This window comes from Anopheles funestus, chromosome 2RL (assembly GCF_943734845.2).
Source record: "Anopheles funestus chromosome 2RL, idAnoFuneDA-416_04, whole genome shotgun sequence".
Classification (NCBI taxonomy): domain Eukaryota; kingdom Metazoa; phylum Arthropoda; class Insecta; order Diptera; family Culicidae; genus Anopheles; species Anopheles funestus.
In genome coordinates, this window is record NC_064598.1 from 99,866,216 (window position 1) to 99,891,580 (window position 25,365).

Consider the following 25,365-nt stretch of genomic DNA (forward strand, 5'->3'; position numbering starts at 1 on the left):
AAATTCAGAAAAGCGTTTTCTGTCGCTATGATCGTTTGCGACTACCATTTGCGACAAAATTAGTTGAACAGTGGTATGTATAGTGGTCACGAAGTGATGTAAATTGAAATAAATGTTTTTTACCACTTTTTATAATTTTCATTTAATGAATTAAACTAGCGGTTTAAAATTGTAATCTAATTAAAACAAAGCATGAATTGAGTAAATATATTTTGAATGCATTATATTTTTCGAAGGATGAAAATTTTGACGAAGGATGATAATGGTTATTAAATTATATATTATCTATTTTGTTTCCCATAAAACAACGCTGCCAAATGAAAATAACAGGTAGTTAATGTTCGAATTGTATTGTTTGTTTATTTCACTACATTACAATGATTTTTGTTTAAAGAAATAGAACCTACTTACACAGTTGTACCAAAAACAAAACTCTGCTAACACGTTCATAAATTCTACATAACTCAAACACACACGTACACACGCATACTTGGTTTCCTTGCTTACAATTTCGTGCACCGGGTTGGTGGTTTTGTTGCCACGTGATCAAAACACAAGAGCAAAAACGAATAAGGTACGAGTAAGGGCACGTGCAGAGAGAACATAATATATGATGGCTTTGTTTTGATCCTACCAATTAAACATTACAATAACTAATTTCTTAAAAACAAAACGGACGACTCTTATCAAAAACGAAGAGTCTCGCAAGACGTGTACGGCTTACACGCGTGTAAAATTTGTTCACCTTAGGATTGCATCGCACTTAAGCTATGTACAATTGTGGAAACTCTCACATGCTTAACAAACTAAAAGCCCCCGTTTCTCAACGGTTGGGAAAAGAAAGTTGCTGGGAGGGAATAAACATAACTGAATGGACTGCAGTGGGAAACAAAGGGGCGTTAATGAATGTTGTGCCTTGTATTAACAATTGCTCACGCGCAAACACGTATGTCTTTACCTTATTGTATGTGCCTTCTAAAAATCAACTTGATCTACAAACGTTTGAGAATCCCGTTTGGTGGACTGTTTTTCGTTCATTCCTTCACATGAAGGGACAAACACACACACACACACACACAAGCATGACAGGTAGATACACCTGCCAAACTAGCTTGCTTGCTTGCTTGCTCGTTGTGTCATTTTCTAGTAAAGAAAATTAAAACGAAAGCTAATTTAAAGCGTCTCATGGAAGCAAACGAAACAAATGTCCCTGTAGCTACTAGTCACTAAACTATTTCTGTTGCTTAAATCTTATACACCTTACTGTTTAAATTATGGCAAATACAAAAACACAGAGAGTTCGCCGACGCGTGAACCGTGTTATCCTGTGGCAGAGGATTGATTTGGGAGAGCGACGTGCACGTATCCCTTTGTTCTCTTTCGTACCGGATACGGCCAACGCAAAAGTGAAATGGAAGAGGACAACCAAACTACAAGGCAACGGGGGACAGGATATTAATGAACAAAATGTGTGGGGAAAAAGGGCGTATGGACATATTTACAAAACTAGCATTGCACTCATCACTCTCCACGGTTTACGCGGCTTCACAACGGCATGGCGACGAATAAATAAGGCTCTTAAAAAGGAAACGCATCCTAACCTCTACTCTCTCTCTTTCTACCTCTCTTTATCTCTCGCTTTCCTCCGGTTTGCGATCTCCCTTACACTATCTTAATCGTACAGTCCGTCTCAAGCTTGACGAGCGTTTTCTTTACCCGCAGCGCCGTTAACCGTACGGCCGGGCTCGGGTGCCAACATTCCTGCATAATCTTCGATAATACTACGAGAATGTCCTCGTCCTGCCACCGTTGCGGGATGGGCGGCCGGACACCCTTCACGCACACGACCGCATACATATCCTCGAAGCTCGGATCGGACGGTACCACATCCTGGTACGGTAGTGCGTAATCCTCGCACGTGGTCGTGTTCTTCGCACCCCGCACGGTCGTTATGCAGCGCCGTGCCATCTCCCAGAACACAAGCCCAACCGAGTACATGTCCGCCATTTTGAACCCTTCGAACACCTTCAGATCGAGCGTTTCGCTCAGCACCTCCGGTGCCATGTACCGGCGTGTGCCGACGCGCGAATTCGGCGCAATCTGTATCTCGTCCGACTCGCTCGTGTATTTTACTGCCAGGCCAAAGTCCGCAATTGCACACTGGCCGTTACGCTTCACCAGTATGTTTTTGCTTTTGATGTCACGGTGTGCGATCGATGGTTTGCCCGGTGTGCCGAAGATTTCCGTGTGCAGATGGGCCACACCGGACGCTAGCGAGAGGGCAAGCGTTTTCAGCATGTGCGGATTGAGGACACGCTTCTGGAGGTAGTCATGCAGTGAGCCCAGCTCGTGATAGTCCGTTATTAGCAGCATCTGCGTCCACGAGCCCGTCCCTTTGATGTCGGCCGCGATGAACCCGAGAATGTTTTCGTTGCGCATTAGTACGGTCTGGTAGATTTCGGTCTCCCGGAACCAGGACGCTTCCTCGGTGGTGAAGAAAATCTTTACCGCCACCTTCTCGTCGCGCCACTTGGCTAGCCACACCTCACCGTACCGTCCCTTGCCGACCGAATGAACCATCTGGATCTGTTTCGCGATGGTGCGCTGTACCAGCAGGGGCAACCCGGATCCGCTGCCACTCGTTTGCTCTACCAGATCCGCTATCGGCAGATGGCCGTTGGTGGTGTTGTACAGTGAGTTCATCAGGTAGGCCGGTTTTCGCTTTTCGCGCCTTCGGTAAACGCAGTAGATGCCACCAATCAGCAGAATTAACCCGGCTAAACACAGGACAATCGAAATGATGAGCGCAAACAGTGGTATACTGTTCGTGTTCACTAGGGGCGGTTCGGTCGTGGTCGTCGTACGCAGACTGTAGTACGGTTTAAGGTCCTGATTGCATAGATCCTCGTTGTCGCAGCATACGATACTTTTGCCATGAAGTTGCGGAGACACTGTACCAACTTTGCACTACAAATGGAAAAGCAAAACCGAAACGTTACTAGTTGAACGATTGGGAATCATATTCAGATGATCCTTTACCTGTAACAATCCTCCACCCTGTTCCGGTGACATACAGCCATGGCTCCACTCCGGTACGAGCTGTTTCGTTTCATCATCCATCACTGCCTCAACCGATGCGAAGCAGGAACCACCGGGTCGGGTTTCGCACGTCCCATTCTGTACATTTCCTGGACAGTGCCCTTCGCAGTAGCACGTTAATATGCGAGCTGTTTGGAGAAATAAATGAAAGACATTTGGTTAGAAAGATTTAGAATGGCAAAGGGGGAGAAGCACAATGAATAACAGGACGACCGATTGGGAGGGAGGTAGCGATAGTGATGATAATCAACGTAAATAACTCCTAGATCAGTTAGCTTGATCTTGAGTTTAAACTGCTCTTAGAAGCCAGAAAATGAGAGAGATTGCGGTATTGCATATCTTTCCATCACTTTAACTAAACTAGTCGAACGAATCTTTACAACCTTCTACAAATATGTTTCCCTTGGCTAATGGTACCAAGTTCCAATATAACAGATATCGTACGTGTTTTTAACCACTGCAAGATGCAACGTTAACGATCACACCGGTATCACCTCGATAGCTAACGATGTACGCTAACGATTTATCGGTTTTTTTGTGATAAAGCTGCGCAAAAATAAATAAATTGACCAACGTGCGAATGGAATCGTACAGCACCTTTTCCTTTCCAATTTATGGACGGGGGTTTATGTGGTTTTCCGCGCAATTTGACAGCACTCGATCAGGAAGCAATGGCCACGAGATGGATCGAATTTTAATCCCCCCTTCGCCCATTTTGGACAGTTAAACATTGAGTCTGGCAAAACTAGAATTTGGTTGTTGTTGTTGAGCTATCTCACACACCCGAAAGGCGGTGAACCGGGAGAATTGCGTTTGATGTGACACGGCTGCAATAAATCTTGTAAACTTTTATCCGTCAACGCACAGTCAACGCGAAGAACGATCGCGTGTTTTTGAGCGGTCTTGCTAAACAGCACCGGGTTTGTGGCTTCGTGATCGCAAGATTAAAGTAAGAACTGGTTAGGGACTATTGAGGTTTTAAAATGTAATTTGTTTCCTTGTTGACGGTGTTGCAGCGATAACAGAGTTAACCGGCACTTACTGTCTTGGGAGGTAATTGTAATATTGGACGTACCTTCCATAAGGAAAGACAGAGGTCATGCATGTGCGAAATGGTTTTACTTTTTTTTTTTGGGAGATCCTCCCGTCACAAGTTCATTGTCGAAGCCCGTTTGGACGACATTAAGATAAGAATCGTGAGTGGCTGTTATCAGTCGCGCCTGAACCATGCACAAAGCCTTGTACAACTGATATCAAGCGGATCTTCTCCAAGCAAAACACGACGACAACAACAAACAGCCACAAAAAATAGAAAGACCCATGCAACTGCATCGAAATTTTCCATTACGCTTGCATCAACAGCAGCAGCAGCTCACCCGAAACATCACAACAAATCAAAACAAACAACACACATTAATCCTTTTGCTCAGGTGGAGCTCGATGTGGCAACCGTACGTACATACGTACGTAAGGTCGAGTAAAGTCGTGACCAGCTGATATTCCGGTGGGGAAGAAAAGGTTTGGTTTGGCATTGCAGAAAAGCGATCTTCTTCTTCACACATAATGGCTTTTAACGGTTATGTTTGAGATGTACCAAATAAAAAGTAAGGAAAAAGTTGTAAATTACACCTCCGCGCTCCCCTACCCTAATTCGGGGAGACTGAAATATGACACGGGCCGGTCTGTGATGGAGGAGGCATCACGCGAGAAGATTATACGGCAGTAGCACGCACAAGTTGTACGATGACAGCTAAACCGATGACCATGACCATGTCCTACATTAATTTTCATAAGCCTCAACAAAATACTGAGCGCTCAGGAACGTTGCGATATTTTGAGATCCTCGATCACGAGGTGCAGCACTGTACAACATTGGAGAATAAAAATAATGTTGCCAAAGAGGATTGTTTCTTTCGCAACAAGAATACACATTTTGTGCTCGGCAAAAACCCCCATTTCTTACCTTTCTTGGCGAGTATTCTTCTGCGAAGATGGCAAATTTTACCTCGATGGCATCTCGACTTAAGTCTCAAAACTCATCGATCAACGAACTGGCGCCAAATGAGCTGGGCAATGTGTGTGGCAGTCATTTCAACCCGTCTGGGACACAACACCACTGTTGTGTCCACTGGAAGATAAGTCGAACAAACGAGACTGGCGTCAAAATAAGGCTTTTCCGTTTTTGCCCTAGAGCAACAAAAAACTATTGCCGATCCTGTAAACAACTATGGCTACCGATGCCTGATGATTTTGCATTCAATTCTTTACCCCAGGTGTTTGGATCCATCAATCAAGACAGTGGAAAGGAGCGGGAACTCATCATTCTTAGGCGTGATTTTTGTTCAAGGAAAGGTGCGTCCAAATCGGCAAAACCCTTACGCACTTCCTGCTCTAAACATTTGGGGTGGGGTATCTTTTTTTTCTTCTAGATGCGACAACAATACGTAGTTTAGACGAGACATTTTGAATGGGCCATTGCCAATGTTCGAACACAAGGCTCGTCCGTGCCTACCTACACAGGTAGGTAACGCGCACGGGTAGATTGGTGGTAGAGGACATACTGACATCGTTTTAATGAGACACAACCGAACCGTTTACCAAGATTCAGCAAACAGCACACAGTTCCGTTACTAGAGATGGGACAATTTCCCAGAAATGGAACCTCATAGGTTCCATCGTTTGTCGCACGCGCGCTTAACTATATGACAAGTGATAAGTTTATCAGTGATGAAGAGCGAACACACAGTCTATCGGTCGTGTCCACTACACTACACACCTGGCTTGTTTGAAAGGGAATGAAGGTAACAAGGCAGTTTACGCTCCACAATCATCAACACATCATGCTATCGGAACGAACGGCAGGCTCTGTCGCACATGGTCGTCGTACATGCCCCTGATAAGCACAACAGCTCAAGGGGAACCATACCATACATGATTTCTAAGCAGCGAAAAAAAACGATAATAAACTCACATCATACAGAACCTGCTTCTAACTCCTTTGATGTTTAATGCTCCTCCCGATATAAAACTTTGTGTCGCTTTGCTTTCCACTTTTTAATAGCCATAATGATGTTATTGCCATTTGGAAAAAATGATTGTAGATCGTCCAAATTCAAAAGCACCCCCAAAGGGGAATGTTTGGTTTTCGACTTCGAAGATTATATAGCACAAGATTCGGGTGATCTGGAATGCTTCACTAGCACATATTCTAGCCAGCCCCTAATGTGCCTCTATGTGTGTGTGTGAGCGATCGGTTTTCTTAGCCGTGCCCTTTTTCCTCGATTTAAATGTTACCTCATCGCCGTACCATCACAACGCCACAACAGATGCCGGGGGAACGGTTCCGTGGGGTTGGTTGGTGGAAGATAAACAAAAATATTATTTATACATTCTTCCTCATTCCCTTACGTCACACATTATGGCGTTCGGAGCCATACACACCAGTAGCACCCTGCAGAATAGTGCAGCTAAACAGAATCGGTTCTCTCTTTCGATGTTCGATTGCACACTGTAGCTGGGTGGCTTCCGTTCCTAGAAAACGGGGGTTTGAGAAAGAATGTTTTCCAAAATAAAATTCACTGTCCCAAAATTCTCCAACAGACCCTTTTTTTCCAACCAAACACAGGGTGGTCCGAAGGAAGCCATTGCCATTTTTGTGTGCGGGGGATGCAATTATGTGAGGGATTGCGTTTTTTGTAGAAACATGAAACAGTTACCTACCACGCCGTGATAAGGGTTTCTAAAAACGGTCTGGTTATACTCCGGACATTCTATGGAAAACGACGTACGGACTAGAGATGTGCAAAGTGAGTAAGAGTGAGTTGAAACGTTGTATTGAAAGAGTTTCGTTCACTCACCACGAGGAGCGACTCTTTTTTCACTTACTCACTCATGAGTCTAAGCATGTTGCCGTGGTGAGTCGGGTAGCAAAAAGAGTGCAACAGAGTTGAAACGGAGTACAAACTTTTAGGATATTTATTGTCCTACTCAGAGGCGGATCATCCACTACGCAAACTAAGCGGCATTCAATATGCATGCCTTACAATAAAGTAATACTTCACTTATTTTCTTGCATCGGTTGTGGGGCCCCCAAACAACCCCCCACCGTCATCGGAACCAGAGTTTTAGGGGTCCAGAGAATTCTCAGTTATTCTCCAAAAATTCCAAAAATTTGAAAATTTCATAAAGCTCATTTTTGTCACAAGTTTTGCCTGTAACTCGGTCGGTATTCAACGGATCGCCAATCTTTAACCTGTGGTCGATAGATACCACAAATGGCTACATTTTCTTCTTGGACGGCCATGCCTTCAGATGTCTTTGTCGGAAATTATTCGAGGAACCAAGTTCCATACCCTTTTTGAGAAAATGTAAAATTTTCCTCATTTTTGAGCAATGTAGCAAAATTTTTAAATGTGATATATTTTAATGCAAATTTGTTGCAATAAGTTTCTTTTCACTCAAATAATGCTTTAAATTAAAAAAAGAATTAAAAGTCAGAAAAAATTTTTAAAAAAATTTTCCACTCGAAAATTTCATAAGGCTTACCCCTTGCCATTTTTTTGAGAAATTTTGCAAAAAAAATGAAATTCAATTATTTTGATGCCAATTGGTTGCAATGTGTTTCTTTTCACTCAAGTAATGATTTAAATAAAAAAAAGAGTGAAAAATAATAAAAAATTCAAAAAATTCAAAAAAATAAAAATTTACTAAGGCTCATTTTTGCCCCAATTTTTGCCTATAAGTCGATCGGTATCCAACGGATCGCCAATCTTTAACCTGTGGTCGAAAAAAGAGTGAAAAATAATAAAAAATTCAAAAAATTCAAAAAAATAAAAATTTACTAAGGCTCATTTTTGCCCCAATTTTTGCCTATAAGTCGATCGGTATCCAACGGATCGCCAATCTTTAACCTGTGGTCGATAGATACCACAAATGGCTACATTTTCTTCTTGGACGGCCATGCCCTCAAGTGTCCGTGCCGGAAGTTATTTGAGGAACCAAGTTCCATACCCTGTTTGAGAAAACGTAAAATTTTCCTCATTTTTTAGCAATTGAGCAAAATTTTTAAATGTAATAAATTTTAAAGCAAATTTGTTGCAATAACTTTCTTTTCACTCAAATAATGCTTTAAATTAAAAAAAGAATTAAAAATCAGAAAAAAAAATTAAAAAAAATTTTCACTCGAAAATTTCATAAGGCTTACCCCTTACGATTTTTTTGAGAAATTTTGCAAAAAAAATGAAATTGAATTATTTTGATGCCAATTGGTTGCAATGTGTTTCTTTTCACTCAAATCATGTTTTAAGTAAAAAAAAGAATAAATAATAATAAAAAATCACACATTTTCGTTCAACTCACTCGCACATTTTCGTTTCAATTCACGTATTAACTCTTTTTGATACCCGACTCACCACGGCTACATGCTTACACTCATGAGTGAGTAAAATGACCGAGCCTTAACTTGTATGTTTATGCCGGGTTTTTTTATGACTCCGAAACGAGTCGTTAAACGAGCTGACCCCTAATATCGACTCATTCACTCTGAGTTTACTCACTAAAAAGAGTTGTTATTCTCATCTCTAGTACGGACTTGCGTCACAGCGCTGTGTTAAGCTGACAGCCAGCTGACATGCAGGCGAGCGGGATAACGGGGCTGAAACAAACAAGCGGAAATCCCTGCTAATCTTCAGAAACATCACACAAAGCTCGCGAGTCGCTCGCATGGACATAGCAACATGTATGCTAATTGTTTTAGTCGTTCACTGTGGGGGTTGTTGATGAGTGTTAGAATTGAGTCTCTTATTGATTCGATAGACACAACAAGATCTTCCGCAGTTGGTACAGCATACGGTGTCTTTGCGGTACGATCTTGCGCCATGATGGCGAAATGAAATTTGTGTTCCATGGGGTCCATTCACACTGTGAAGTGGAGGGACATTAAGCTAATCAGATCTTCGACATAAACAACACGAGAACTAGAATAGAACACCACACAAACACACATTTGAATGTCACCGTCTAGTTTGATAGACAAACGGTGTGAGACGTCCGAGAAGATCTGTCACTCGCTCCACAGAGAGTTGTCCGTTTGCCAAGAGCAGCTAGCCGTGTACACGTCAAACAAACTGTTCAACTTAATTGTTGACACATCATCATCTCCCAGGTCTCTGGAACTGCACACTAGCGTACTCCACAAGCCCGCCGTTGCCGTTTCCACGAAATCTCTAGCTTGCGTAGTTTGACAAACTAAAGATACGCGCAGAACAAATATGACCCCGAACCAGAGGGCAATAAAAAGAGAAAAGGAATATGATGCCACTATTTGTTTCCAGTCTGTTTGGAAGAGGATCTAGCGATTTGGAGAGGACAATCTAAGTAATTGAACGTGCTCCACACACAAACACCCGAAGTAATGCGGCGTTACGTTGGAAATACATATTGAAGCTACATCCTCGCATCCAAATAGAATGAAGGCAAGGCCAAGAGAAATCTTATCTATCATAAATTATCTCTGGAAAGCCTTTCGAAAGTCAACCCTGCTAAGGAAGGGCCTCGCTGCCTGGGGGCCATCCATACACACCCCCGTTTGTGTGCTTAACGACATTCTGGAGATCTTTCTGGAGTTTCTACTTTTCGGTAATATTTCTTCGTCTCCACCTTCCTTCATCCGTTCGTCGGCTTGTTATCCTCAAGATCCCGACAAATGCTACAACACTCTGCGTTGGATGACAAACAGTATAATACGTCGCGCCTGGTCGGTCAGAATTTGCATAACAAAACACATGTTTGAGTTGATCTTCGCCTCGTACCCCGTATACGGTCCGTGGTGGAGAAAAGAGAGAAAAAACGATTCACACGTCGAAGAAGACAAGCGTACAAAACAGGGTTCAAAAGCATCCACTCGTCGGTCGATTGAACTTGCCATCTCACGAAGCAGAACAAATGTCAAATGGAAAGAGGCGAGAAACCGCCGTTCAAGAACGACGGCGGGTCTGCCTAACGTCGAATGGACGAACTGTTGCTGTTTGCGTTTTATCGGTACGGATCTCCTCTGTCCTACAGCTCCCTAACAAGCCTCATGGTAAAGCAAGAAAGCAACCGATGGTGGTGAAAAAGATGATGCTGCAGTGATGCATCAGTTTTTGAAATATTTCGAAGAACAGTACGTACGATACGGCTTTGGGGGAAGACTAACAGCCTCGTTAATTTCTTCTGCTCACGAGAGAGAAATTCGAACCATACATAATGATTCTTTTTGTCACAGCCCTCTAGGGAGCGATTGCAGTACCGTGGCATAATATACCGTCGACGGAAATCCATGACAATCGCGTTGCAGGGAAAATCCCTTTTTCCGTTGGGTAAAATGAATCGTTCTTTCCACATCTCTAAGAGTGATTTGTGGGGCCACACACATCCTGACCGTGCTTACACATTGTGACACATTGTAGCACAGAATATACATCATGCCTGTTCAGGGGAGACCGAGGTCTGTCATGCACTGTCGTTTGCGACGTGCGCTCGTTTACCCATCCGTATAAGCTTCTATTAATATCCTGTGGCACTGTGACGGCGCAACACGTAGACAGCAGGGCGCACTGGGCGAGGACACGAATGGCCACTGACAGCGTCACCACGTCACACGGATGAACCACGACATGCACTTCCCATGGAGTGCAGATACGAAAGGGGGGCGAAGGGAGAAGGGCATGGCATCCACCCACGCCGACAGTAATAGGCGCATAACTCAACGCAAACGATGACAACAACGTCCGCTACTGGTGCGCTACGGCTGCTGACCATGGATGACATTTGTCGAACGACTAAAAGCGTTGTTTTTGCGTGCAGGGCAAAAGATCAATATTTGCTTCCAACATTCCTCCAACGAAAGAGAGTGATTCTCGTCCCCCCAAGCTGTCCCCCCAGAGATGATGGACGATGTGCAAAGAGTTCAACGCGATTCATCTCGAACTTTGAATGCGCCAGCACTCCGCCGTCACCTTTCATGTGGCAACTTCTGTTCGTCTCACAATCGGGCATCGCAGTCATTTTTTTGTTTGCTTCTTTCATTTTTAAATTAAATTGAAATTAAACCCCCACTTCCGGCTGTGTCTGTGTGTGCCTATTCATGAACGGATTGGATCGCTCCGAAGCCGGTTTCAGCTTCACCGTAGTACGAAAATGATCGATAAATTTGCCACACTAAAGGCAATAAAAATCAAAGCTTGAAAATATCGTACAGTGAAAAGGCGTAGAAACGTAAAGGCACAGCACAACGGGCGAGCGAAGATTTGTTTCGCTTCTTTCGGGTTCGATCTACTGTCTGGTTCCCTGCTGCGTCAAATCGACACCGAAGTGAACAACAAACCGTCAGCTTTGAAGCCTTTCGATCAATCACTCAGGGACACGGGGGGTTTTTGGGGGCGGATGAGATCTTGGGAAGACGGGGATGCTGTGCTTCTTGGTAAACCAAGCAGGTGAGGACGATCTGACAGGACCTCCTGCTGGGAATAGGGACAACCCGCCACACGAGGAGCGGGTGCACCCTTCAAAATCTCCTTTCGTTTAACAGACACGACGCGTGTTGGAATTGGGGAGAAAAAAAAAGCCAACACACCCATTCAAAAACTTCCCAAATAGCATTAATCGAATCTTGTGCGCGAATCTCGAATGGTACGCCTTTTTGTGTGCCACCATTACGATCACCTCGTTCACCCAAAGCTCGGTGGATATATTAGCATATTCATTTCGTATCGCCTGACTCATCGATCGTACCGGCGAGATACCACGGCGATTGCGTTCGCTTCGGTGAATGAATCAGTCCACCACATCGGACTTGTGGAGCGATCGGTTGTTGTTAGGGGCAACAAAAAATATCCATAAGCCCGTATCAAGCGTGATCGAATGAATGTGTCACCGATCGTTTTCACGATCGGAAATCAAAACTGACCATAAATGTCCATTTTTTACGACACGGCGTAGAATTTGGAACCGAATCCCAGGTGGGCGGAATCGTTCTAGATGGGTTGAGAAAAACAAACCTCGAGAACAGAAAATCTTTGGATAACTATTAAATTCGTTGAAAAAAAGGTCAAACGAGACCAATTTATTAAAACTATATAAAACCACACTTAACACATTGAGTCACGAGATAAGCATCGCGAAAAGATGTAACATCAAATGTCCTCAAGAACGATAATTTAATAATAAATAAATTTATCTCCTCAAAGCATGTCCATCTCATCTCACCCGGATGACCCAATTCAAAGTCTAAAACTTCAAGACAATCAACAAAGGCATAGCACATGACAGGACAACTCCTTCTACTACCGAGGGAATACCAAAACATCTCAATCAACCTTTTTGTACACGGGTTCAACAGACTCTATAGAACGCGTCTCGCGTCCCATCACAAACGAGTAACCACAAAACAACACCTCGTGTAGTAAGTTCGCGAAAAATTAAGGTCGATGTCGCATAACAACAACACCCGCAGAACATGCTAATTTTGCTGCGGATGTGTTGTGAACGGGACGTCACATACTCGCTTCTCTCCTGAGTGCTTGGTTGGAAGGTTGACAGCGTATTTGTAATCCCGGTCCTTGTGCGTGCGTCCAGAATCAAGGGGTAGCTTTTCCAACGTTACAAAGCACACAACACTAACGTAGTTAACGAAATCCAATTTGTAACTACCCGTAGTAAGCGTTAGCACCAGAACCGGAAGATTACCATATATACGCGATTCCGCACAAGGCACACGGTACGTAACATTGACGTCAACCAGTCTGCCTGTTCTTGCAGGCAGAAACCATCATGTGACACACAGCGCGAAGAGTTGACGTACAAAATAGGGATATTTTTTTTGGGGTTAGTTATTTAGTGTGTCTGTGCAGAATCCTCGTCTATGTACACATCAATCTCTTAGGGACGCATAGGACTCCTCCTGAACAATTTTCATATCAGCAGCTCTATTAGTTACTTCATTCGTGTAGGACATATCTGTAGGTCTAATGAGTCGCTACCCCCCTTTCGGATCGCGTTAATCGCCTCATACAGGGCCTCGATTACTACAACTATCTGTCAACAAGACACCAGTTATGGAAAGTTGCTCCATGCTGTGTATCCACCTATCTGTACCACCAACGAAAACCAGAAGCCTAAACATAACAAGCCCTTTAAGGGGGCGGAACGAGAGATATAGGAGACCTTCGCACTGGCATAAAATAGATACATATATGTATATCCAGCGCTGGCCGACATACAGCCAACCAAAAACAGCACATCTGGAGCAACAGAGCCCCCTGAAGAAACGTTGATTGATGCCCCCGGGCAAACTCGCGAGAGATGCTCGTGTTGGTGATTAGTGAGTGATAAATCAAAACCATATGGTCCATTGGAAGCATGGAGACAACAACGGGCTAAAACACATGTTTGTGGCGCACAAGCAGCATATTGATACACACAGACACACGTGTGTTACGCATGGAGGTTAGTGATGGTGCTGTCGATCGATCGTTAGATCAGAACAACTGGCAGCAGCAGAACATAACATGGCTTAAGCTATTTCTTTTCGGTGTGTTTGCACAACCGATCAACCGTGATCGTGAAGCATACCAAGCTTGACGCCTACACGCCTATTACACCACATCTAGCGATCGATTGCTGCAGCATAGTCAGAGCGAACGTGCGCGCGCGCGCACACACAAATACCCGAGAACTACTAACGCGGACGAACAGCTGCCGTAACCACAGCACGAACCCGCTAATTCAACGCGTTTCAGTACAGCATCCGGCCGCAAACAGGGCGTCGAAATGATCCGAATCATTGATCGATCTCGAAACTCCGACCACATCGCCATAGCCCGATTGGACAGCATGGTACGGCATTTGGCAGGGATGGGAAAACCGAGAAGAGGGTGAAGATAATTTGAATAAAGCATTTTTCTTCAACTCTCTGATTTCCTGATGCCCGCGCGTCCGTTGCATACTGCTCTTTCAATCAAACATCAAACCACCCACCCACAACCAAAAAAAAGCAGGGGAAGGTTTATGCGCAATATGGTGATGCTGCTGCTCTGCTAGCGCAGCACGAATAGATCATACCTCCGATCGGATGGGGAAAACAAGATCACAGGCAAAGAGACGAACGCACGGCACGATCGCGATCAACTTTGCCGAGAACTTTGCGGTGAAGCAGCACTTCCAGACATATCGGGAGGTATCTCCTTACTGGCGGCCGGTGCCGTATTTATGTAGGCAGCATTATAATAATTGTTCCGCCGCTGTGTTAAGTACCTCCTACGCGTTTCTCGCCTCCTACTCACTTGGCTCGCTTGTTCGCCACGGTTCCCTTTCAAAATGAAATATTCAACCGCACGAAGCACATGCCGAGCGCGTGTGCTAGTTATTATGCGGCGCACCAATTTCTACCAAGCGATATTTGGCAGCGTGTTGGCAGGATATATAAGAAAAAAAAGGAATGGTTGAATATATTACATTCCAAAAACAAAAAAAATAAATAAATCCAATCCTTATAAGCGTTTTCGTTATGTATTCTTTACGATCTCCTGGGTTTTTTTTGTTAATAAAATTTAAACCATTTCCAGACAGTCCAAAGAATGCCCGGTTCAAATAGTATATTTGCTTTGGCCTTCTTAACACACTGATGCTCTAATTTCAGCATCGTTTTCTGCTGTAATTGAAGAAGAAGTGTTGCTTCAATATCGATAATAACCGAGACAAACATATTTTGTTTGTGCATCGTTCAAATTGAGGTGATAAATAGTTGAGCAGTCTTCTGCTCTCCTCTAATTCCGGATGATCTCATTGAACGAAATAATTACAATTTCCTTGAGTGTTAGAACATGTGAAGAAGCTAAGGAAATAATGTTTTACGAAAACTTTCCAAACTCACTAGTGCCCTGAGATGCATCTCTATTAGAGAGGATTATTGTTTGTGAAACATTTTCAATGTAGGTACAAAATCATCGTCGCCCAGCCTAATCCTATGTTACCATACTTTCTTACCACGGATGCGGATGAACTCCACAACAAAACCAGAAGCAACAACTTACACCCAGCACTCTAATAGATCACTGTCGCTTAGCTGGAGTTCCCGATAGTGCTCCCGCTGTACTCCGCGCTGTTCCAGAAGAACCCGAAGTCAGCACCAAACCGGTCCTGGTCAGAACAGCAGGGAACTCTCTACTCCAAAGAAAATATGCTGCGATTGTACCTACACGCCTATCTGACGCTGGCTTCCGCCACCACCCGTGGGCTACCGAACGGCACATAAATTTCAATCAAATCCAAACGGTACCCACGACACAGCATCTTGCCATGGCCGTGGCGGATCGAAATCTCCTTCCCGGACCAGCGATATATACCCAGCCGGCATAACAATTGGTGTCAATTAATCATTTCGATCAACCGAAAATGAATACCATAAATTATACATTCGCACAAAGGGAAGTGTGTTGGGCGAGAATGGAAAGGAGACCAAAATATCAAGGAACCCTGAAAAGATGGCTCGAGCGACTCGCGTGAACCGGTCCGAAAAGTTAACACAACGGTTTGTACATTTTTATCGCACTCTTCTGCGGAATGACGTTGAAGGATTTTTACTTCGAGAAAGGAACAAGATTGCGTTTATGGCTAGACAAAACAGAAAGAACTGAACGATAAACGACTCTCCTACGCTCTTAGGGTCGAAATCGGACTTCAGTATCAAACTTTGCATGTCAGATCCGAGAGTTCAGATTTCTTGAAGATGTTGTATCCTGGGCAATAGATTGAAGATTTATATTTCGGAAGCAATAAATTAAATATTTACTAATACATGCTGAACAGCTATTAAGCTCAATGCTTGAGGAACATACATGAATTAAAAAGCTAGATCTTTGCACCACAAAGAACTGACGTTTACTTGCCGTGGAACAGAAGAAGACTTAACGGAACAAACGCTTAGTGGCTAAATTCGAATCAAGAAGCTAAACAAAAAAGCCTCAATGAAACGCGTAAAGAAGGGTGCCCTAATAGCAGGAAGTAAATGTATCCACCCCGAGGCGCCCAAACGGTCCAGCGCGCGTGCTCCCTGGGGGCATCAAAAATCGCACGATCGTGATCTTGGCCGTACCGTTGCCAAGATCGCGGAAACTTCATCTCTGCCGTGTACGAGCGTTTATTATTTATTGCTATCCACCACCAGTACCACTACTATGAAGATTTTTCTGTTCCACAACCACCACAACCACACAAACTAACGGCCAAGATCGTCCACATGGCAATAAACATCCGTACAGCAAAACCAGACCAGACTCCAAACGAGCCAATTGATTATGATCTACAGCCAACCCTCAACCCATTGCGTCAACATCCATCCCTCTAGCGCTTTCGTGGTGTTTGTGTGGCGCGCTACGTAAGGAGATTCCCTTAGAGCGTGATCGCGTTCTCGCGCACGGGTTCCCCTTTTCGAGAGAGAGAGTGCGATGTTCGAGAACTGGTTTTCTTGTGAATCTCGAGTTCTCCACTAAATGGTGCATGGGAGGGAATGTTGGTAAAGGGGTTTGAAGTGGGAACTTCCCTTTGGGACCCAACAAGACCAGGATACACATCAACTATAGAAGATGTGTGATGTGAGACTGAAGTAAAAACCGTCCCATTTCTTGCCACTTCCAAGACAAAGATACTCGTAAAGAGATACTCGAAATTAGCAGCGTTCCAGCTGTGGAGCATGTCATTAGACAAGATCAATCTCAAGCTCGGCAACTTGCGGAACGTACATGGCCGGGGATCACTCTCCGGTGAACCCACCCGTACACACACATACACATCTTAGCGACGTATGGACACAACACACAACGACCTTCTCAAACCACGAGGTAGCACAACGCGGGAGAGGGAAGCCGATTGTTTTTGGAAGACGCAAACGGCAGCAGCATCACACCAGACGCCTCCAGGTCCATATGTTTGTAATCATCTAACGAAACTGCTACCACTGGTTCCATCTTTCTCATTCCACTCGATCCATTATTCATCTTCAGCTGCGGGCGCGGTTTTTACGTTTCCATCCTGCTTACTCACAATCGATAATCTCGGTCCCTCGCCCATCTAACCAATCCCGTAACATGGAAGATTGCGCGCGCGATCGCGATGTTATTAAACTGTTTCGACTGTTGCTCATTTTTACGTCTCGCGCACACTGCAAAGAACTCGACCTAATGGTAGAAGAACATAAGCATCATATGATTGTGTTTTGAAAACAAAACAAAACCACTCTTGCCGGGGGTAAAACGCCACGGAAAGGGTCAAAAGGGGTGAGATCGTACTTTAACAGGATTGTGACAATAATCTGGATGCTGTGTGGGAGGTGCAGTAAGGATCTATTATTTTTGCATTCGATTTTTTGACTACAATGGTTCTATCTATGCATATTTCCTCCAGTTTTGACTACGCCATATAAGCGACCTATTTAGATTGGTGCATCCTGCTAATACTGGGTGGCTGGTGGAGATCGAGATGAACTACAGTTTGAAATTAATATAAATAAATCTTCCTACTATTTCTTCATCACTCAATGTATGTTCCCTCACACACATACGCGACGAAGAGTAGCGCTTGATTAATACGAAAATTGGTTGACAAGCATAAACCGTAACCAAATGAAATGGAAAAAGTAGAGCATTGCCACCGCTAAATTGCCTCCGCTGTGTCGCTTGAAAGCTAGAATCGTAGCTGTACATCCACTGTCGACCAATCGGCATAAATCGGTGCATAGACATGAGCAAGTGCAGCAGATGCAAGCGAAGATCATCCATAATTAGCAGACAGCGGCGAAACATGATCATTGCACTTTTGCGTTGCGAACGTTAACGTGAAGCAGAGAAGAACGTAACGATGCATCGCGAATAAAACGGGACCTAGATTGAACCGCACTAATTTTTCTCATTCTTCCTTTACCTCTCCGTACCTTTTGCGGTAAAGAAGGATTTGCTAATGACGAACTATGCTCGCTTTGTGCGCAAGGGAAAAGCAAAAATGCTTCGCATAGCATAAAGTACAATTTACTCTTTTTCTTCTTACGCAAACGAACTCATTGCAATTAATAGCGGATGAATGGCGCAATTAATACGCAACTGCCGGATCTAGTGGTGCACACCAAGCCTGAGAAGCAAACGGCTAGCCGATCTTTTAAACAGCTTTCAAAACAAACATGACAACACATTCGCTTAATGTTATTGGATTTATCAGTTGCCTCTGTTTTCGTGGGGGGTTGTTTTGTGGGGCGATCACCACAAAACAAAACTAAAAAAAAACCAGAGCACTCTGATAAGAAATTGTCCCGTGCGGGCGTTAAGGACTCTAAAAATGGAAGCCACCTGTCGTTCGCGCGATCTACCAGTTGCGCTCTACCAAATTTGCTTATCTTAAATAAGAGAGCTTTCAAAAATTAAGACAAACCCAACGAAAAAGTCCACCTTTACTGGCCTGGCGCGGTTCGTCGAGCGTGTCACATGCATAATAAAACATGCCATATCGTCTTGTCGCTTCAAGCTCCGCTCAAGCTCTCTTTCGTCTTCAAATAAAAAAAAATGCCTAAAACCCATTCCAACAGTCTTCTTGCTCGGAAGGAAGAAAACAAACCCCAACGCCAAAAGAGCCTCGAGTTGCTCGAGTTTATCACTTTATGGGGCCGGTAATAATCTACCGTCGCGTAATTTATGGGACAGTATTATTGGAAACGAACTCGCAAACGCGTAAAAGAGTTCGCAGCAGCCTGCGCAAACATATGCCATCCGTCGACCATGTACATGATGATGTTGGTTGCCGTTCTGGGTAAGTCTGGTGTGTGTGTGTGTGCGTGTTTGAAAACCTGCTGAGACGAAAATAAAATCATCGATGAGTTTGAATCGTAAACCTCCGATGGGTGTAACCTCTTCCTCATCGCGAACGATTTCCCTCCATCCTGATCGAGTTTAAATTGAGTTTGATTTGAGAAGTGCATCAATTAAACCGTACCCATTAGCGGCCAACGTGAAGGTCTTTAAATAACGGATTCAATCGTGGCTAATTTGTTGGTTGAAGCACGATCCGATGGCGAGGGCGATGACGTAAAGGGGGAATGTGACGTGAAAGGGAGAGTCGTATTGATTGACTCTTGAAAATCGTAGACGGTGGATGAAGCTTATTTATCCTCCAAAAGCCACACATCATCAAAAGGGAATATATTTGCATAGAAGCGCACCCACATTGGAAAACTTCCATCTGATAGAACGTGCGGTCGCTTTCTTTTGAGAACAAAAAAATCGGATTATGAACTCATAACACGCTGCACCAACTGCACTCGGTAAGCGGACGAAATACAAATAAGAAGATTAACTTATTCCACAACCAACCAAATGCCCGGCGTGGTGTGAAGGGCGATATGATGAAGGCACCGCGCATTCGCAAAACGGCAAGATTTCATTCATAAAATTTCCTTCTCGTGGGAGCCAACGCACACTCACACAAAACAGCTTCTTCTGCTGCCATCGCCAACGGTTTAGTCACTGTTTGGGGATCATCGCCCAACGAGTGCGAAAGAGGGAGTAATAAATAGTGTCGTCTCCCCGATTGCTGCTTGACGGTGAAGTTTTAATGATTACGCAGTGGTGAAGGAAATGGAACCAGACGGTTAGTGGAGGGGTCAGATCTGCATCTACCATCCTGCACACGCGCGTGCATCGATGTGCACGGGCAATCCACGACAGGCAAACGTGAGCGCGCGCTCTAGAGTGCGCCGCGAATCAACTGTGGTGCTGTGCGTTTCCGATGGTGACAGAACAAAAACAGCTGCATTCGGGGGACGGGGGCACCACATTACACAGCGGGCACGTCGTACGATCGACGTTAAGAGCACCGCGCACAAGTTCGGAGAGAGGGATGATGCACTATTTTTAAAATTAAAATCCCCTTCGCTCCGCCGTTACTGTGCTAGCGGATGCCGGGCCATGTCATTCCGTTGCGCAATTTTGCCTTCCGTGACTCCACCCTTCTCTCACGATTCATTGCGTGGGTGCTGTCCATCAGCTGCAATTCGCTCGAGGGGGAGGTGAAAAATACATACAATTTCCCGTTCACATTTGGGAGAAGGAGGCTGTACCAAAGTCAGGCTTTCGTTCATTTCACGATGATGCATCCGGCATTGTCACGTCACTTTTTTATCGCACATGAGCAATGCGCTTGAAGTTGAACTTTTTCTTGCAAAACTTGTTATCAACCGGGTGATACCTAAGAATGTTAATCTATCTTGTACGAAAAATTGATCAGAAGTGTCCGGATGTGTATGATAGATTGAAAAACCAGACCACCACTTCACAACTAATTGTAGCTCAGTAGTGTTTCGATGTGGTTCCATTTTGTTCCTCCCCAACCTAAACCCCGCTTCACGGTGATAACAGCAAACAACGTCAGATGATGTCATTTGTGCGTGCGTTGGTTCCCTGGAAGGAATGTGTTTTAGTTCATATGCGAAAAGGGTTAGAGCAGTAAAGCGCAACTTCCGGTTGCGGTATTCGCATCAGTTCTGAAAGCATTCGGGAGGCGTGATTTTAGCGCATTCATTCCCAACCACCTTCTCCCGTCTGACTACGGAGAGCGGTTGGGATTTCCTGTCTTCAATACCAACTTTACGCTTCTCACGCATGCATGTGTTGTGTGTACCGCGTCTTATCATAATTGACGTGCCAAAGGTGTATTATTGATTGTGTCTGAAAGCGTTCCCTCCTACCTTGTCGGTCACAAATTAAAAAAAAAGATGGTTTGTTGTGTTTTGCTTGTACACTGCTCCGCGCGCGCACTAACAAATCTTGTCAACATACCTAAAACGAAAAAAGAGAAGAAAAAAAACGACCCATTAGTCAATGTTGTTTGCACGGGCAAGCGGACTGTTCATTTGGAACAGCTGCGAGTAATTTAGTTTTATGTTGGCTAATGAAGTTAGCTGCTTCTCCACACAAAGTACAGACGGACGGAAATTTCGGATGGCCCCACCGGGTTTGTCTCATCACTCTTGCGATGCAAGCGTGTTTGAATGGCGTTAATGGATGCTTCAAATAGATAACATTTTTTCTACCAAACCTTCCCATTCCCACCGGTAACACGTATGTACGTCTTCTCGAGACGGTCTCCTATACAAAACGGTACGCGCACACCAGTAGTCCCCCTCGTATGGAAGCCTTCGTCTGGCCGCTTGCAAGTGAACAAGCCGGTGGTGAAATTAACATTCAATTCAACGCTTTCAAGACTTGTGCGATGTGTTTATCTTTACTCATATTTCTTAAATCCTCCTCCTACGGCATCATCATCGAAGCATAATTTTCATTTGTATTTGCTCGATTATTTAGCACCATCGGCCTGCTGTTGCTGCCTGTCGCTGTTGCTGTCTGTAATCTTCGGGAGCCGCCCGGCCTACGCACGCGAGAATGAGGGTTTCATTCATTCATCTTTTAAGCTCAAACAACCACAACAGCTAGCTAGCCTGTGGGAGGCAATAACGACATAAAGGAAATGCATTTTTAAGCCAACGCATCTCGAGAGTTCGTTAGTCGCGATGCGTTCGACCGTTAAGCACAAAACCCGTTAAGCTGACACGAAGGATGCGATGGTGGATACGGTACCGAGCGTAACACTACTCCACTACCACGTATCGAATTGATTTCCTTCAGAGTTAATTTTCTTCCCTTCGAAAACCGGAAATGCCCGACACACGCCATAAACGGATCAAGCACAGCACAGATTGGGCCGCGTGAGCAAAAATGATGAACCCACGGGAATTGATCACGATCACACCCGGTAGTGTTGGGCATAGAAATCCGCCCATAGCCACCATTATACCGGCGGACGCGAACGGCATAACAGGCATAAGCTCATTTATCAGCTTACGACAACTCCGAAGGTGTATGCTGCACACCTTCTCTTTTTGAGTGAAAAACAACAATCATAATCCTTCTGCGCAGGAGTTGTGCGGGGGCCGGTGCAACAGTGCACACGATCAGCATAAAACATGATGATGATGATGATGAAAAAGATAAACGGTTTGATGCCCGAGGCCTGTTGTGGTCCAATGATGGAGGTTAGAAGAAAGAATAACATCACCCGATATTATAGTGAGAGCATTATGAATAATTATGTGCAGCTGCATCACCATGAAGCTCAAGTACGGTAGGTGGATTGACTTGGAAAAAAGGGGGAGGAAAATAGAAAGCATAATAATTTTCGAGCTAAGCTTCATAATTTCCTCCTCTGGACGTTAGACGTGAATACAAACGATATTTTCGCTTATTTAGATGATGGCGCACGAGTCTGGTCTTATACGGAGTAACGTTCCGACGAGCCATCTTTGGGTTAAAATCTCGACTGGACCGATCGAGATCACCTCTGAAGCTTCTAAATTCATCCGAAGTCAAAAATGCGGAAATAAAACCAGAAGAATTGAAAATTTTATTTCAATTAAAATAAACGTACCAAACCCACATTAGGAAAGAAAATAAATGTTCTGCTATTCCCGAACCGAGTTCATACATTGGTCAATAAGATTGCTTATTTTTCTATCGAACTGCAACTTGTCCGGAAGAAACGTTTCAGGGTCCAAAACACACCTTACATTTTCCTGCTGATCTCACAACACCATACCGGATTGGAAAAACTGGTGCTACAACGACACGATATTTCGGAAGACGCAGTAAATCATTGGGGAGACTGGTTCTATGTTTTTCTCCGTGTCGATGGGGAGCAGAGACCACCACCAAACCACACGACCGTAGGGAAAAGAAGCAGCAGTATACAAAATTTGAAACATTTCGTAACACATCGTAAAACAAACGTAGCATCGTTTTTCTCTCATTCCATGTGATTTGCCTCGCCCGTCGCTGTCTGTTGCATTGGCGTGATTTTCCCGATCGAACATTGGAAGGAAAAACCATAAACAATTTTTCACATCCCTAGAAACATGATGTGTGTATGAAACGAGGGTAGTTTTCGGTTTAAATTTTCCCGATCATCAGTTAGGCAACTCATCTTACATGCTTGGGCGTAAAATAGACCTATTCCACTCTTTTGACTTTTTTATTATTCGTGAGCTAGAATATACATAAATTAAAATGAATATTTGAATAATCGTATTGTGTAACAAAACCATTATTCAACATGCATTGCAATAAAGCAAAAAAGAAAATAGAAACAATTATCTTTTGTACTATGTTACTATGTACTATGTACTTAAGCAGTGAATATTATGTTGGGTGAAATAAATCATCACTTTACACAGTAACGATTATTTGGGAGCTAGGCACCCTCTACAGGGGGTCGATCTTTCGTGGTTCACTTGTGTCTAGACGCATGTTTTTCAGCAAACCATTTCTTTTATATTTGTTTATTTATTTTTTGCGTATTTTTCCCCCTTAAGCATGGTGAAGCGCAAGCGACCCAACATAAACTTTGCTCCCGTCGATTAGCATTAGCCTTACGCCCCCCACAGGCCAACCCGCGCCATAGGTAAATCTCGCCCCTACCGATTAAGGTCTTTATACGGATTTCGTTCGTGCTGTCCCAAAATGGCGATAAGCGAAATGCAGAAATGGGAAGCGAAAAAAAAACCATAACAAGCGACACACCAAACGTGCATATTCCTTAGTGTAACGACACAGGAAGCAAAAAATGAGGTGACTTGATAAGAGCCGAAAATCCGTGAGCTGCCGGTTTGACGGTGATCGCCGAGTTCCGCCACAGTCCTTTTCTTCGGGCAAGTGCCAGCAGCTTGGTAGAGGAGGATCAACCTCAAAAGCTTCATACCGACCTAACAAAAAAAAAAGCAACGATGTAGTAAGGCATCAGTGCCTAACTGCTGACCCACGTTCGGAGTTAAAGCCGGCGAAGGAGAAGTGATGCTCTAGCGCTAATCAGCAACTGTCTGTCACACATTTGCGCAAATTAGCTGATGAAGCGAGTCGGACTAGTGTATGGCGCAACCGTTTTCTCGCGGATTTGTCGTTTGAGTGTTGTCGCATCTTTTCGTGTTGTGTATGTTTTTTTGTTCTGTGTTGTGATGATTCTATGCTTCTTCTTTACCGATTGATTCTACACAAAAATGCTCCCAGCTGCGATGGACAAATTGCAGGATGTAGTAGCTTCGCTTGATCATGTTGGGAATTAGAAAGGGCCATGCAAACTACAACTTTTTTTTACGGATTTTTAATTATTTTATTGCAAAAAACGAGAAGTCATTACAATCACCAAGCTCGTTCTCGTTGTTTTTACAATTTAACCGACGCAACAACAACCACAAGGCTTTAGCTGTAATCGAAGATGATATACTAAGACTTAGGCCTAGCAGAAAAACCTATCTCCGGGATTGGGGGGCCGCACGTATTAATCGCGAAACAACTCCAACTCCATAAAATAATAAACTGCGACCGAACGAGCAAAAGAAAAAGAAAGAGAATACAACAATCCACCAAGGGAAGGTAAATAAACGTTTGGTCGCGTGTGGTTTACCGTGTGTCAGGTCTTTCCCGGACTATTCCGCGACTCGGTGTGTATGCAAAACCGTGCACAATAAAAGCAATAATCATCCGAAACAAAAGTTATGATGATTGCAGAAAATTACTCATTTATTGCATCGATAAATTATTCATCTTTTAGTAAAACCAGCCTTTATGATGAGGGGTTTTTTTGCTTCATTTCTTTACTTAAAACACGACTAATATACCTTTTCGAACGAGAAATCAATTGAGCATGCCATTTTCATTTTGCAGCAAAAGCCTCTCACATTTTTAAAACGCCAAAAAAAAACGCCCAATTTTGGGTGAGGGTCGAATCAAATCCCGAATATTTTAACCATAAGGCACACGCACAACGAAGTGTGGCCATACACCATATGGTCAATTTCGTCGTAGCGTACGCTCACGCAAGAGCCAGTTGTCGCGCGGCTAAGTAGTAAAATGGGAATTTAAAAGGAGCTGCCAACACGGTTCCTTAAGGCCGAATGACCTCTCCTTAGCTCGTTAGTGCACCAACCGGGCCTTATATGGTGGAAAAATGGTAACACCCAACATACTTTCGCCACCCTCTTAATCCATTCCGATTGTGGCATGTGCCACGAAATAAACAATCATCGTCCGAATTATGTCGTCAATAAGGTTTTGTTTACTTTAGTCGTAATCTTGGTACCCAAAAAAAAAAAAAGGCACAAATTTCCAACAATGTGAAAATATGTAATAATGCGAAAATAAC

General features: G+C 43.9%; 1 protein-coding gene across 2 annotated transcripts in view; it reads right to left on the reverse strand.

Annotated features, from left to right (window-relative positions):
- Positions 1-334: 334 nt before the first annotated feature.
- Positions 335-25,365, reverse strand: part of LOC125763448 (bone morphogenetic protein receptor type-1B) — a 111,425-nt gene continuing 86,394 nt past the window's right edge. For both annotated transcript variants that reach the window (XM_049426661.1, XM_049426662.1), the window contains 2 exons: positions 3,040-3,227; positions 335-2,967 (listed from right to left, as the gene is read on the reverse strand). In XM_049426661.1, coding sequence (XP_049282618.1) covers positions 1,663-2,967; positions 3,040-3,227 — 1,493 coding nt within the window. In that variant the 3' untranslated portion in view covers positions 335-1,662. The remainder of the gene's footprint in view (positions 2,968-3,039; positions 3,228-25,365) is intronic.